The sequence below is a fragment of the Acanthochromis polyacanthus genome, chromosome 11 (genome assembly GCF_021347895.1).
Source record: "Acanthochromis polyacanthus isolate Apoly-LR-REF ecotype Palm Island chromosome 11, KAUST_Apoly_ChrSc, whole genome shotgun sequence".
Lineage (NCBI taxonomy): Eukaryota > Metazoa > Chordata > Actinopteri > Pomacentridae > Acanthochromis > Acanthochromis polyacanthus.
The window spans coordinates 11903900-11920383 of record NC_067123.1 but is presented as its reverse complement, the minus strand read 5'-3'; the positions used below and the strand labels follow the sequence as shown (position 1 = coordinate 11920383).

At 39.8% G+C, this 16484-nt stretch overlaps 1 protein-coding gene across 1 annotated transcript in view; it reads right to left on the bottom strand.

The window, feature by feature from the left end:
* Positions 1 to 15522, bottom strand: part of tmem65 (transmembrane protein 65) — a 70112-nt gene extending 54590 nt beyond the window's left edge. Inside the window, exon 1 of the mRNA XM_051955118.1 lies at positions 14903 to 15522. Coding sequence (XP_051811078.1) covers positions 14903 to 15170 — 268 coding nt within the window. The 5' untranslated portion in view covers positions 15171 to 15522. The remainder of the gene's footprint in view (positions 1 to 14902) is intronic.
* Positions 15523 to 16484: the final 962 nt, after the last annotated feature.

Below are 16484 nucleotides of genomic sequence, written 5' to 3'. Positions count from 1 at the left end.
TCTACTGCTACCTCTCCGAGACACTTCCACACCTCCACAGGTATATCATCAGGACCAAGTGCCTTTCCACTCGTCATCCTCTTCAATGCCCTCCTCACTTAATCCTTACTAATCTTTGCTACTTCCGGGTCCACAACAGTCACCTCTTGTACTCTTCGATCTCTCTCATTTTTCTCATTCATCAACTCTTCAAAGTACTCTTTCCATCTGCCCATCACACTATTGGCACCTGTCAACACACTTCCATCCTTATCCTTTATCACCCTAACCTGCTGCATGTCCTTCCCATCTCTGTCTCTCTGCCTTGCCAACCGGTACAGATCAGTCTCTCCCTCCTTACTGTCCAACCTAGCATACAAGTCATCGTAAGCCCCTTGTTTGGCCTTTGCCACCTCTACTTTCACCTTATGCTGCATCTTCCTGTACTCCTGTCTACTCTCTTCAGTCCTCTCAGTGTCCCACTTCTTCTTAGCTAACCTCTTTCTCTGGATCCACTCCTGTACCTCCTCATTCCACCACCAAGTCTCCTTATCTCCTTTCCTTCCAGATGACACACCAACTACTCTCCGACCTGTCTCCTTGATCACATTTGCTGTAGTTGTCCAGTCATCTGGAAGTACATCCTGACCATCCAAAGCCTGTCTCAACTCTTTCCTGAAAGTCATACAACACTCTTCCTTTTTCAGCTTCCACCATTTGGTCCTCTGCTCTGCCTTTGCCCGCTTCATCTTCTTCACCACCAGGGTCATCCTACACACCACCATCCTATGCTGTCTGGCTACACTCTCACCTATCACTACTTTGCAGTCACTGATCTCCTTCAGATTACACCGTCTACACAAGATGTAGTCTACCTGTGTGCTCCTAACTCCACTCTTATAAGTCACCGTATGTTCCTGCCTCTTCTGGAAGAAAGTATTCACTACAGCCATTTCCATCCTTTTTGCAAAGTCAACCACCATCTGTCCTTCTGCGTTCCTCTCCTGGATACCAAACCTGCCCATGAGCTCATCATCTCTGTTTCCTGCACCAACATGTCCATTGAAGTCTGCACCAATGACAACTCTCTCACTTCTAGGGATGCTCTGCATCACTTCATCAAGGTCCAACCAGAATTTCTCCTTCTCCTCCAGCTCACATCCTACCTGTGGAGCATACCCACTAACAACATTGAACATCACACCTTTGATTTCAAGCTTCATGCTCATCACTCGATCTGACACTCTTTCTAACTCCAGGACATTCCTAACCAACTCCTCCTTCAAGATAACTCCTACTCCATTTCTCTTCCTATCTACACCATGATAGAACAACTTGAACCCTGCTCCTAAACCTCTAGCTTTGCTACCTTTCCACTTGGTCTCCTGGACACACAGTATGTCCACCTTCCTCCTCTGCATCGTGTCAACCAGCTCGCTACCTTTTCCTGTCATAGTTCCAACATTCAAAGTCCCTACTCTCAGTCCTAGACTCTTGGTGTTCCTCTTCTCTCTCTTCCTACGAACACACCTTCCTCCCCTCCTTCTTCGACCAACAGTCGTCCATTTTCCACCGGCACCCTGTAGGTTGACAGCACTGATGGTGGTCGTTGTTAACTCGGGCCTCGACCAATCTGGTATGTTTGATTTGGCCAAAGTTTTACGTCAGATGGCCTTCCTCACACAACCCTCTGTATTTATCCGGGCTTGGGACCGGCACAATAAGACACTGACTTGTGTCCCCTTGCGGCTACATTAGGGAGCATCAGTAAATTGCAGTGTCTATAAGCAGATCATCCAGTTGGTTGCACTAGATCTGCCAGTTGAAAAGTTGGTTTGATGCTATGATATAATTATATAATCAGGGCAACATGTGACCACATTCAGCACAGACATGTTGACGCACACCCGGCTATCCCGCCCATTATCCCGCCCCACACACGAATACTGCTGCGTGATTGGCCCGAACCAACTTGGTGCTGTACGAAAAGTGAAGGCAGGAGCGGAGCAAGATGGTTTCTTGAGATTTGTGAACTCATAAATATCACGAGAAATCAAATTGCTGGCAAGGTTACCGGCTTCCTCCCACAGTCCAAAAATATGCTGAGGTTAATTGGTTACTCTAAATTGCCCGTAGGTGTGAATGTGAGTGTGATTGTTTGTCTCTATGTGTAGCCCTGCGACAGACTGGCAACCTGTCCAGGGTGTCCCCTGCCTTTGCTCCAAGTCAGCTAGGATAGACTCAAGCACCCTCAGGACCCTAAAGAGGATAAAGCGGTATATAGATGATGGATGGATGGATGGATGGATGGATGGATACTGATGTTTCAGTCTGCTGATTACAGATAATCAGGACAAATAGCCTGTTACTGGTCATTGATCTCTTAGACTATGGCGTATCTTTGCTTGTGTATGTCTGTCTGTGACTTGGAATGGTATTTAAAATACAAAAAAATCTGAAGACTGAAGGGAAGAAACAAGGATCGAGACAAGGGAACCAATCGGAGGGCAGAAATGTATGACGGCCGCGAACACTGACCATTTGCAGTGCCTTTTTTGGCTACTTATACAGTCAGTCAGGTCTTTCTTTCTCTAGATTCCCAAAGGAACAAAACCAGCCATCCATTAAGAATTCCAGTTAGGAACATCAGGAAATCATGCTTGGAAGATGGGGTGCTATTCCAAAAGTTGTGGGGTTGAAAGGGATCAGCTTACACTGTGGAAAAGGACACAACTTGCAGGGCACAAAGGGGATATACTCTGTATATTTTTCACAAAACATCTTAAGACTACAAGTAGCTCCTCACAGCAGTTTCTTTTTTTTTTTTTTGCTTTTAACTTTAAGGCTCCTGAGATTATGTTCTAGACATTCCTAAAGCTTGTGCCAGTACTTTAGACAAGCACAATAACATGAAGCTGTTTATAAAGAAACTGCATCAATAACAATCTGATGGTGCAGGGGTCCGTAAGAGATGCAATAACTTCCATGACAAAACTAAAAAACAATCTAATAACATCAGAGACAACAGTTTGGACAACTCTCTGCTGCTTGAATAATGAAAAGATGCATTATTGAATTTGAAATATCTCATCCGTCGCTCAAAATTATTTCTCAAAGCAAGATGCAATACTCTGAGTCCAGTTTACCTGGTTGTGTAATAAGTCCACACAAACATCCGTTTATATATTGATTTATTACCCAGACCTAGACATAACTACATAATAATTAGATATTTTATTTGGCTTTGCAGTCTGAAGAGTTTTTAAAATCGTTACATCTGCCTCTCGAGTTATCAGTCCTACTACAATTAATTCACTGACACTCAATTAATCCATTAATTTTTTTGGTCTGAAAATGTCACAAAATGATGAAAAGGGTTTATTGATGCCTCCCAATACCGAAGAATACAAATGTCTAATTTTTTCCACAAACCAATATTCAGTTTACCTCTTAGAAGAGGAAAGAAATCAGAAAAGAATAATATTTAAGAACCTGTGAATAATTACAAAACAATCAAAATCTAATTTAACATTTAACAACTAATCCATCATTTGTTGCATTTTTTTCCTTTCCAAAAAATTGCGCTAAGCAGTTTTGTAAAAATGCCTGAAAGGGAAACGGTTTTTAAAATTTTCTGCCACTTAGAGGACTTCTATTGGCAGAATACAAATGCTTATGAAACAGTACAGTGTCTCAATCTGTCCTCACTCAATAATTATATGTGTGAAACCACACTAGTAAAAAGCAGTAGTACTGTCTGCATAACAGTCCTGTACTATAGCTGGTGTTCATATGTCAAACTCACATGAGCATGAACAGTAGATTCACACTTCTGTGGTGCATTTTAATTGGACTCAGTGGGACATCTTGTCTAGCTGAGGCAAAGAAATACACATGAATTACAATTCTATGTCTTTATTACCAGAGAGAGAGGTATAGTGGTAAATGTGGTACTGATACTACATGTAAGCATTTTAAATTGTATGCATTTCTTTGAGTCAGTTGCTAAACATCACTTTATATGTATGGATTCTAAATCCCAAATTACAGTTAGAAGTTTTTCAGTACTATACACCAACAACTCCTCAGCCTTAAAGTACCTAGCACTCAATACTACATTTTCTTATCTAATGTTTTTGGCAATTTACATCTTCTGGATGAATCAACAGACTGCACTAAAAAGTCATTGAAAAAGATGACCATTTACCGATTTGTGATGATCCTTTGTCAGCTTAGATTATTTCAATCATTGAGTCCTAATTCAAACACAATCTGGCTGCTCGGGTTCTAGCAAGGGAGCAACATAGTAAATAAAAAAAAGAAAATTTTCATAGTTCACATAGTATCGAGGCATGTCAACGACCAAAGAACAGCTTTTAGCCTGCTCTTATATTTGAACACACAACTGTTTTGTATCTTATCATTGCAACTCTGCATTGATATCAATGGAATTATTCCTCACCAATAAAGAGGCATGTTTTTAGTGCCATCTGTTTGTCAGTAAGCAGGAGTCGGTTAAAATTTACCAGGCCAAATTAAAATTTGGTGTCGATGTGGAGCACCTGCAATAAAATTTTGGTGCAAATCGAGATCACATTTTTTTTTTAAATTTATTCACACTATGATGTTTAATCTCCTGAACCCCATAATTCACGATTTTATTTGAAAAGCATGTAATCATAAAAAAATATTATAACAATATTGTCAAAATTCCACAATTTTTCAGCCCAAACTGTATAAATGGAGAGAATCGTCACACTTTTATTTTTTCAACGGTCTACAACAAATTGTTTGCCAGATTCTGTAAAAGAAAAAAAGGAAAAAAAAAAAAAATCAGCATTCCAAAAAACACGCAGGAACACTTTAGTGACTTAGTTTGATGACTTTGCTTTCATGTGACAGAAATGCTGACTTCAGAATTTCAGACTTTTTGGGTGAACGGCAGGATGTGCTCAGATAGAGCAGGCTGGAGGCAAGTATGGAAACAAATAAATGTAAAACAATATAAAGAGTCAAAAATATCTATAGTATGTAGAGCCTCCATTATTTTCAGTATTGGTAACACCTGTGCATGTATGGAAAAAGGTTCTAACTGTTGATTTCAGGATTTCTTTTTATTAAAAAAAAATAAAGAAACTAAATGTGGTTTTTTTTTATGATTTATGGCATGGGCTGCACAGTGGAGTAGTGGTTAGCATATTCGCCTTGCAGCAAGAAGTTCCCCGGTTCAAATCCCAGGGTGTGCCTGGGATCTTTCTGCATGAAGTTTGCATGTTCTCCCTGTGCATGCGTGGGTTTTCTCCGGGTACTCCGGCTTCCTCCCACAGTTCAAAAATATGCTGAGGTTAACTGATTACTCTAAATTGCCCGTAGGTGTGAATGTGAGTCTGATTGTTTGTCTGTATATGTAGCCCTGTGACAGACTGGCGACCTGTCCAGGGTGTCCCCTGCCTTCGCCCGAGTCATCTGGGATAGGCTCCCCCCCCCACACACACACACACACCACACATACACAACCCTCGTGAGGATAAAGCGGTGTATAAAGAATGGATGGATGGATGGATTTATGGCATAACACTGCACAGAAGACATTTCTGAGTTGTCTCTACTTCTCGTCATGGTTGTTCTGTTTCTGACTTTATGCTGGAGTAAAAAATGAGCCCACAGTGCGTAAACATGTGACAGGACAGGAGCAGAAATCATTCAGAATTTGCTTGGGGTTCAGAGAGTTCTACTTTGCAACTCATCCATAATTGTGTGCGGATATATACAGATCATCTACGCTTTTAAGCTTTTAGGAAATGAAGCTCAAGTGCTCTGCTCAAACTGACACCTGGTCATCCATTATGACTTTCTGTGTTTAACAAAGCTAATGTGGGATGAAAACAGTGTAAAGAGAGACCTTTACATGTGTCACATCACATCTGAAACTTGTGCCAGCTACATGCAGACAAACAGCTTTCTTTAAAGGCAAGGAGGAGGAAACCATGTTACTCAGACACACAGTTTCTCTGCTGAGTGTATCAATCTATTAGCTTTACACTATATGATGAGCTGTTCTTAGACAGAATCAAAAACACATCTGGAGTATTGTGCTAGACAAACTGCAGAGAATAAACAATCTGCTATTATTCAAAACCTCTAAATTCACTTACTGAGAATGAGGAGCTGGAAGTTTTAATGCTGAAAACTCAGTGAATTGTCAGAGCTGCTTTTTAAGCTTCTCTGGTAAATTCTATTTTTTGTGCTTGTGGATGTGAACTACCGCTCCGGTCAGTCAGATGTTATCAAACATGTCACGATTATTTCTGGACTGGCTCAAAAATAATATGAGCAGTGGGATGCTTTAAATTCCACCAAATACTGAAACGCAAGTCTCTGTTTGAGGCGAGAGACTGCAGGCTACATTAGTGGTGTGGAATGAAAATGCAATATCTCTGCTTATGCTGCACTGATTTTTTAAATTTAGGGTAAAATATCCAACAGTGAGTCCAACACTGGTACAACAATGCAATAGTAAATCAGTGGTGAACAGCTATGTTGCACAAGTACAATAAGAGTGAAACATCTGAACATTATTTATGAAAAGCTTCGCATGTGTTTGACAAGTCAAATATCTACTGTGACACACATCTACAAACTGCCTACACACCGTGACATATTCAGTGTAATGTGTCGCAACATTTTCTCGACTGATACTTTCACAATGAGCCGCCAGAGTCGTTAGAGTTGGCTAAATGTCTGAAAAGTAACTGTAATGTTTTAATGAGCATGCAGCCGAGCTCGCTGTCAGAAAACATTTCAGGGCTCTGCAGTAAGTGCTTCCGATCTTCTCTCTGCTCCTCGACGGTATTTAGCTCATTAGTAATGAAAATAATGGGGGGGGTTTGGGGGTCTGAGCTGCAGACAGGTCCTTGTTAGTAAAGATTTTGCTCTGCTGTGTCGCCTAATTAATATAGTGGAAACAGGGCTGCTTTAGGTACTGACTCTGCAATATCCCACTTTAAAACACATTTACTGACATATTTTAACTTACTTAAGACTTCATTAACACAAGTAAACCACAGTTTTCTAACAACTTGCAACTGATTAGTGATGGGCAATGACTCTGATTGTTTCAAAGATGTCAAGTAGTTTTCTGTGGAGTATTTTTTGTGTCACTGTGCGTTTTCATGCTGCTAATAAATGCCTTCTACTACCAATAATTGATATAAACAAAGGCCTGACAAAAAACATAATGGTCAAGCCCCAAGTCTGACCTTTCAAAGTGTTTGTGCCGCTTTAGATTTCCCTCAATTTGCATGAATGTAGTGCAATACAGTATGACGATCAATTACAGAGTTCTGAGACCATCAGTCAGGCAGGATCTAAACATAATGTGGAGGATCATGACTGGTGAGGAGAGGTGGGTCTACAGCTACAAATGAAAAAGGAACTTGGAGGAGGTAATTTGCTGGAGCAAAAGGGTGGCTTTTAAAATGTGCCAGTACCACTATCTAAAACTAATAAAACATTAATAGCAAAAAAAAGTCTGAACGTCCCTACATCCTGTTGTTCTTTCTGACCCCAATGTCTTTGTCTACCATGTGCTGCTGTACAATTGTACCTGTATCCAATCAACACACAGTTCAAGCAAACTCTCTTTGTTCTTTTCAACAGAAACATTACTAAACAAATCTCTACCAGACTAGCACTAAACTCCCTGTATAAAAGGACCAATCATGAGATCTGGTTTATCATTTACGTGAAATTTAAGATGTCAGATTGGAGCACAAAACATGCTAATGTGCATGTATGGCTAGCCAGTGTGGGTTCAGTTGTCTTTAAAACTTTGAACCTTGTCTTGTTCAGTGAGTTTTTATAGCTGTAGTTCAGAATGGCTGAGGCTAACAAATGACTGTGCAAGTGAGTTTACACAACAGATGGACAGGTTCCTCAAATGTCATGATATTGTATTTTAGGTCTCAACAAGACAATTAGTTTTTATTCGTACTTTAAGCCAATTCCTTGCACGGACGAAATTATACATAAGCATTTTCGTTTGCATCTTCTAACAAAATACTTTAACATAGTTGAAATGTCACACATGGGAGTGCAAGAGTAGAAAAAGCACTAATCTTATGATCCGTTTGCCTCTAATTTTACTTCTTAACACGGTAAACAGCTTTGTTTCCCAATCGAACCTTCCAATCACAGTTACCGTCAGCCATCCTGAGAGTCTATGAAAATAAGCACCATAATAAGATAAGCTGTGGAGCATCGCTGTAACACACACAGTAGATTAGTGGTTTGGGTCAAACCCTCTCCAGAGGAGCTCTGCTGCCAGGCTGACATTCATCGATTGTACAAGCTACAGAAAAAAGAAAACCCAACAGCTGCACTTGTGACCTTTACAACTTTGTGGTGTTAAAAAAGATCAGGACCCTCGCTGGAATTATTAGCCAACATCTGTCATTCCAGTTCAAGTTTACTGCTGCAGGGGAGGACAGAAGAGATAATAGTGTCTCTGTGGAGCTGCCTTGCTCAAACCCTCACAAGAAAAGGTCAGAAAATCACCAGCGTAAACCTTCATTGGTTTGCAAGTGAATAGTTTGTGTTTTTGAATTTGAGAAGCCACTTGTGTTTTCCTCAACACACCTGAGCAGCGACCATGACAGAGACATTCCTGCAGAAAATCTCTTACACAACAGGCTCTCTGTGGAAATGTGTGCTGACGACAGGGTGTGGACCCAAAGGTGGGTCTCAGGGAGATGAAAGCATGTCTCTGAAATATTTATTTAAAACATTATGACAACTTCTGAAAAAATCTTCCAACACATCATCTTACATAATACCCAGAAAACGCAGTTCTGGTGCACACTGCTAATGAGCAATGTGTTGCGCAACAAACCGATGAGGAGCTGCTATGAAGCCACAACTGAGTATCTTAGCAGTGTGTCTGACTGAAGTGACTATGGGGGGGGAAACAGTGGGATACTGTTGAGATGAGGAGGATGGTAAATGCACCATGAGACACTGAGGACACAGAGCACCTCGTGAGATCACTCCAGGTTTCCCCCAACATGTACAGATGTCAAATCAAAACCGAAAATTTTTTAAAATCTAAAATTACACGCATGCTATTTGGATTTATTTTCTAAAGAGTCTGCCAGCCACTCGAGGACATTCCTCAGATCTTTGTGCTCATGAATCAGCAGCTGATTTTGCTATTTCAGTGCTCAGATGAGTCACTCTGGCTTTTTCTGTTTTATTCCTTTCAAACAAACAGAAAATACCCTCTGGTGACTCAAAGGAGGAACTAAATACACACAGTACACACACAGTACACACACACTCTGACTGTACAGAGACACACTGCGGAAAAATTCTTAACTATTAACACACACGATGTGAAGGTCACAATGAGGTGTTTAAGTGCCAGCAATTATCACTTCAATTAAAGGTGGAATCAGTAAACCTTACCCGATGATTTTACGCCTCTTAAACATGGAAATTTGCTTAAGCTTTCATGCTTTTTTTTCCTTCACCCTATCAGGCTGCACCAGCACTAACAGGTTTTCATTTCAAAATGTGAACTGCTGCTACATTTCTGCCCAGCATTTACACAGTTGTAGCATTTTAGGATGTCTGAAGCAGAGATTTTTGGAAACACTGCTGACCATGTTTCAGTGTAAAAACTTTTGGGGTTGTGATTAAGGCAGAAACAGAGACTTTTGGAAAGGATGATGCAGACACCCACGTCTAATTTCCAAGTGGGCCTCAAAGTCATTATGCGTCATTCTTTGAGTCTCCAATCATATGACAGTTTTCCAGAAGAAAACAAAGACAATGGATAATAAATTTCAGGCAGTGCTGACATCTTTGCCTCTGCTGGCAGCTAAGGAACCCTCTGGTCTTATTTTTCACCATTGATGATTTTTCCTTTGTAGTATCTCAACAAACTAAGCAACAAACCCCCTGCATCACGTTTCCACCAGCACCTGCACAGATTACCATGTGAAAATGCCTTTTCAGGCAAGCACAATTGTTGCTGCAGCAAAGCTAAAACACACTCATCTAGATGGAGATCATTTTCACTTTAAAACTTTGTTTAAAAACAAAAACATTTTAGTGTGGATGTAGCTTCAGAGCCCAAGACAAGTGATCATTTGTGCAGCATTTCAAAGACGGAGGGAACTTCCAATTGTGTCAGTGATATGCAGCTTTGTTGCTCTGGTAAGAAACTCACAACACCTGTAGTCTCTATAACTATTTATGACTCCCAAATACTGTTTATGTCAGCATCCAAGCCCAAGTGATTTGGGATTTCTTTTTTTTTTCTCACATTGGCTGCACGAGTCTGCCAATTTTTTTTCTATTTAGGTGGATCCAAAATGTGTCACCGCATCTTGCTGCAAGAAGCAGAACTAATGAGCTTTAATGTTTTGTTATAAAGAAGGTTCTGTGACACGCTGTGATCTTTCAGCAGCAAATGATACGGAAGACAAACCAACGTGCAATAAGCTGCCTGCTCCAGCTCTTCTTTCACAAGAGAATAGTGCGGAAAGGTTGAGAATGTGCAGTGATAGTGGATGTGGAGTTAGCAGCAGACATTACTGCTCAACAGTGCATTCATAATTAAACAGGGCACCTCGCCTCCCCTGCACAAGTGAAACAATCTGCTGATCCCTTCCCACAACAAAAGTGACCCGACAGCCCACATGGTTTTGCTCAGACATGGCATCAACAGCATTTACAGCTGGCGTGTCAAATAAGATGGGATAATACTGTGTGATAGCAAGAGCAGTGCAGGTCAGCAAAGAAGACCAAACACTATTAGCAAAATGAAATAACACCAATAAAGTGCATAAAAGGACATTAAAACATAGAAAAAGACACTATTCGGAAGTCACCCGCAAGGCAAAAACTATTCTGTTCAACCAAAATATCAAATCTCACACAACACACTTTGGCTTGTAAACAAAATATCCCAAAGCTAAAACAAAAAAATACCAGGCTACAGTGAAACAATCTTATCGGACAGCCAACAAGCTATAGAAACACGCGAGTCAAAGCACAGTCTGACAGCAGATCTGCGATGCTGCACGTGGGAAAAAATAAATAACACTACATATTACACACAGAGACAAACCTGATAAATGTCGCTGATGCAACCAGTGAAAACATAATCACACTTGACAGATTTTTGTTCGCACTCTGGAGCGCCAATCTTTCTGCCCAAACACTGAAATTTTGTAGAACTGGAAGTCTAGCTGTCACGTGTTTCACCTTGAAAGACTTTGATAAACAAGAGGGAAGTATTATTCATAAGGTTTGACAATTACTTCCTGACAGCTGAAAAGCAACCTGCAAGACCTTCATCCACCTGAGATTGTCTCAGCTGCTGCTCTGTGGCCTCGAGACTTTCCTGTATTCTGACAAAAATGCCATCTGTAAAACCCAGCTGTGTGATATTTCTGTTCATGTTTCTTTAATACATTTAAATGTTTCGGTTTCTGGACCTTTTTCACCCTGTTTAAATCCACAAGAGACAAAATGCTCAGTAATATACATTTGTGTGTCAGTCTGATTGATGACTTGCTCTGATATTCTGCATTATTCTCATTACTGGTATTTTGTAAAAATGATTGCTGTTAAAATAAATACATTTTGTACTTTTTCACTCTAGTGCATCTGATCGGTTGCACTTTGCAAGTATTAGTCGATCAGAATAAAAGCTGTCTTTTAACTATACACAAAAAATACATAAATGAAGATGTTTCAATGAAGTCTTCCGTAGCTCTTAGTGTTTTCTGAATTTTGACTTTCATTTGTTATTTCATAATATTCAGTGTTGGCCCTGAAAAAACATATTTTTCTACCCTTATATATATATATATATATACATATACATAAATACACAGTGTGCATCGGCTGAAAGATTTCCTTTTTCCTTTCCATGCGGAGACACTCGTTTGTACATATTGTTTTCATTTTTTGTCTGTATTTTTGCACACAAACAAACAATGAAAGGATATGCAAAAAATATGAAAATGCTGTGTGTGCGACGCAAGTGCCAGAAAGACAAAGTGAGTGTGTTACATCAGCTGAGGTAATTACAGGCTACACTACAGCACAAGTGGAGAAACCTGTAAATGAGGCTGTAGGTACGAAGCTAAATCACTGGTGAGACGCAGCAGGTGGCAGAGATGATGATGCGGTAACACTTTCCTGTTGAAGATGTACAAGAACGTAACAACAGGATGAAGAATTATATAGAAGGAAACATTAGAAACATTTGAGACTACTGTCTGCCATAATTATCAGATGTTGCTGAATATGGCACGTGTAAGTTTACCTAGAGCAGCTTGTCTTTAAAAAAAATGAGTGACCATGCAAGAAAGAAACTAGTAAAGGAAGCCACCAAGACACTTAGAATTTCTCATAACATAAATATGTGAATTAAAAGCAGAAAATTTTTATACTGATTTAAAAAGAGATTTAATTCCATTCACACAAAAACCTCAAGCACAAGAGACATTTCTAAATACGAACAAATAATTAGGCTAAACAGTGACCTGACTCAATTACATATAGCCTATAATAAAAATGAATCAAGTAAATTGTTTTTTTTTTAGACTTATATACATACATATATACATTAAGACAGTATTGTGTTATTTGTGGTGTGATTTTGTCTGAGTAATGTATATGTTAAATATGTATGAATAAAAGCCTACAGAAAAAATACAGATAATGTGTGTAACTGTTAATTTGCACGTTTTAGCTTTGTTTATTTTTTTTTATACATTAATGTATCCTTTTTGTACTGCTATTTGATTTCAAATGTGTTTGCATGTATTTTATGTGCTTTGACACCCTTGAAAATAAGGGTTGTTCTTCAATGAATGCATGAATATGAGGCTACAGATAATTACTATATTCACTGTGGATTAATCTGTTAATTATCTCTTCAGGAGGTGAAAGGACAAAATGCAGGGCAATTGATTTAAACAATTATATTAGCTTTATTTAGTCCAGTAACCTTATTTTATTTGGCTCCAGTCAAGGCAAAGCATGCTGATGACATATTTTGCTTACTTGCCACATTAAGCTTAGAAAAACCTTTAAGACTAGCTAAAACCAACAAAGACTGGACAAACCAAATCAAATAAACCAAATAAAGATTGTTTCCACCAACTTGCACAGACTGCTGGAGTCTGGCAGTCGGGAGAGAACATAAGCCACTGAAAGCAACAACATGTTCTGGTACCAAAACAAACATGGAGGACCACCAGCCGCTCACACTGTTTATATGGAGCACAGTTTGGCCTGAAAACGCAGAAAATAGGGAACAAAGCACAGAGAGTTTGGCTGAGATCCTGGATGATGGAGTGGCATAAGCATGGCGGACTGCAAAGCCTACAGAGGAAATTCAGAATTATCAACATAAATATTGTGAATGCATAAAAAGCATCATCTATGACAATGGCTTTCTGCCCTAACAACCAACAAGGGACAGTCAGATTATCGTGGCCAATAGTTCGCATTTTCTCGATTGTCTTTATCTGTACTTTGTTAGACGATTATTTATATATTAAATGCGCTACTGGTCTGATGCAGCCTCCTCTGTCTGTGGTCATAGAAATGTCTCTCCAGCAGATAAACAACTTGCAACAACTGAACAAGAAACACAAGCCATTCCCACAGCTACATGTAATTGGTTGCCTGTCAAGAGTAACCTCCAATCACTGAAAGCGACTGTTTACACAGAGAGAACACATTTGCAGAGTGGACTACCTTTAGATGGTGAATTAGCAGAGTTGTGTTTGGAAGGTGAGGTTGCAGACACTCTGAAGGTTTAATAAACACCACAGTCTTCCAAAAGCAATTTCTAGTCGCTCTGTTACACAAAGAATACACTAATAATTCCCTTGTATGTGTAAACAAATGGAACTTACTTTGCTGATGGCGCTAGGCTACAGCTATCACTGACAGGTTTGCTATCTAATCCTGTGAGTAACACTATCCGGTGCACCGTAACATTTTTTAAAAGTCAGATTTACTCTAACACTCTGCTTTCACAGCGGCTAATGCTACGCTAATGGCTAGAGGCCAACTTAGAGCAGCCACAGATTACCCTGAAACAGTGTGGAAAACAATCAATGCTTGAAGATCTGGACTTTAGTGGGCAGCAAAAGTGACAGAACAGTGAAAGAGAAGAACAACTGGAGAAAAAGTGCTCAACTTCAGTTGATCCCACATAAATACATAAATGTAATCTCTCTTATTTCTGTTTTACATATTCAATTACAGTCAGTCCTATTAATGAAGAAGTCTAGTTATGAATGGCAGGTTCTCTGCTATTACATGCTGTTAAAACATTACATCTAATGCATATCGGTTCCAAATAATTAGTTATCAATAATCAGTCCAAAAAAATCCATATCCCATACAACAGATATAATACCGACTCCTTGTACAGGTGTCAGCTTGTTAGTTCCAGCCTTGAGCATTAACTCTGCAATAAATTACCTCATGTGTAGCAACATTAGTGAAATCCCAGTGGCATTTACTGGGTGTACAGGGTGACACACCTTTGCCAGTGTTGTTGCAGCTCCTGCAGCTGCCACCAGATGTTACCAAAGAGCTGCATTTTTTCCCAATCAATCGTAATCAGCAGCACCTGAACCTGCAATGAACCAATGGATTCAGGTGTGGTCCATTCAGGTGTGCAGGTTTTCATTCAAGCACAGACTCCACCCAGCAGAGAGGAAGAGCATGGCAGTGAACTCACCTGAGAATCTTGAATTACAATCTGCAATCTGTTGATTTATTCACCTTAAATAGTAGTTTGTTTAATTAGAGCTCATATCAGTGTTGACACCTATGACTTCTCATTTAACTTCCTCCACCTATGATCTGATCTCTGTTATTTCTTTACCTTGAGCGATGGCAATGGATTCGAAACTCTGCAGCTCGACCAGTAAACATGTCCTCTCCTTGGGCTGCAGCCGGTAGATGAACTCTTTAGCTCTCTTCGGGGAGTTGAGCGGCTCCCTCGGCTCGTTCCTCCCGTGTGTCCCCATGCAGCAACGCGGCGTGTGTCGCCCCGTCCCCGGCAGCCTCGGCGCGGCTTCCACCACCGCCACCGCCGGGGATAACTTGTGTACAGCTGGCCGGAGAGCTCTCTGGAGGCAAAGCTTCAGCATTGTACCTGAATAAATAATTAGTCCAGTTTAGAAAAAGCTAAATTTTCTTGACGGTTCTTTGAGCGCGGACCTCCCTCTCCGTGTGCCCGCTGCGCTCGGGCAAGAAGTTGGCCGTCGCTCGGTTCCTCTTCGCTTTATTCAGAGGGACACAAATCGACGACTTTTTACGAGCGTCTCTCTAAAACCCGTATCAAATTTGAAACAGTCTTTCATATCCTCTTTCCGCGCTGTCCACCGCCCAAACATTATCCTCTAAAGACTCGGCGCTTAGGAGTTTGTCTCTTGAACTTCAGGCTGAACCACAAGAAGTAAACGGAGTCAAGTGTCCGCCATTGAAACAACCCACACCCAGCGGAGACTTTCAAAATAAAACCCAGAAGTTCTGGTCGGACCTTTCACAGTAAATCTACTGATGTAAAACATTAAATACTGATTGAAGTCCCTGCAAAAAAAGTATTCAGTGTTCCTGCATTATTTTTTTTTGACCTTTCAACATTGAATCATAGTCAATATAATTATACTTTATTTGACAAGAATTTACAAAAAAATAAAATCATGATTCAAGATTTATTTATTTTTTGCCATTTGTGCAAACAGACAGTCTAGGCACATGAGAATTCTTGTACAGGGCTCTCTGGGAATTGATTAAAAAATAAAATAATGACCAACCAAAATAGGAAGCGCAAAAATATCCACAACAAAACACTCTGTAAGAGCAGTATAAAAATAAACTACAAAAATATGATAAATAAACCTGAATGCTAAGAAAGAATTAGTAATGTATTAACAAGTGTCCAGAAATATGTAGGTAGTATTGCACATACATCACACAAAAGTCAAAGCAAAAACAGATTTCTACAGATGAAATTTAATTAATTCAAAATACTAAATGCAAAATAAATGTATAAGTATTCACCTCTATTGAAGTGACAATTGTAATGCAACACAGGCGTAGCCAGTTGGTGACAGATTTCAAACAATTAGTGAAATGAAAGTCATATGAGCACAGTGAAACTGTCTCATTAAGTAATTGTAGCATAAAAACACCTGTATCTGGAAGATCCAGTCACTGGTGAATCAGTGCTCCGGGATAAAACTTACACCAAGAAGGCAAAACAACACTTTAAGCAACACTGTGAAAAGATTATCAAAAGTCAGGGGATGAATACAAGAACAATTTCAAGTCACTGGATGTCCCTCGGTGTACAGTTAAATGTGTCATTAAGACTTAGAAGGAATAAAGTATGTGTCAATCTGCCTAAGCAGGCTGTCATCAAAAACGGAGTGACTGAGCAAGAAAAAAACTATTGATGG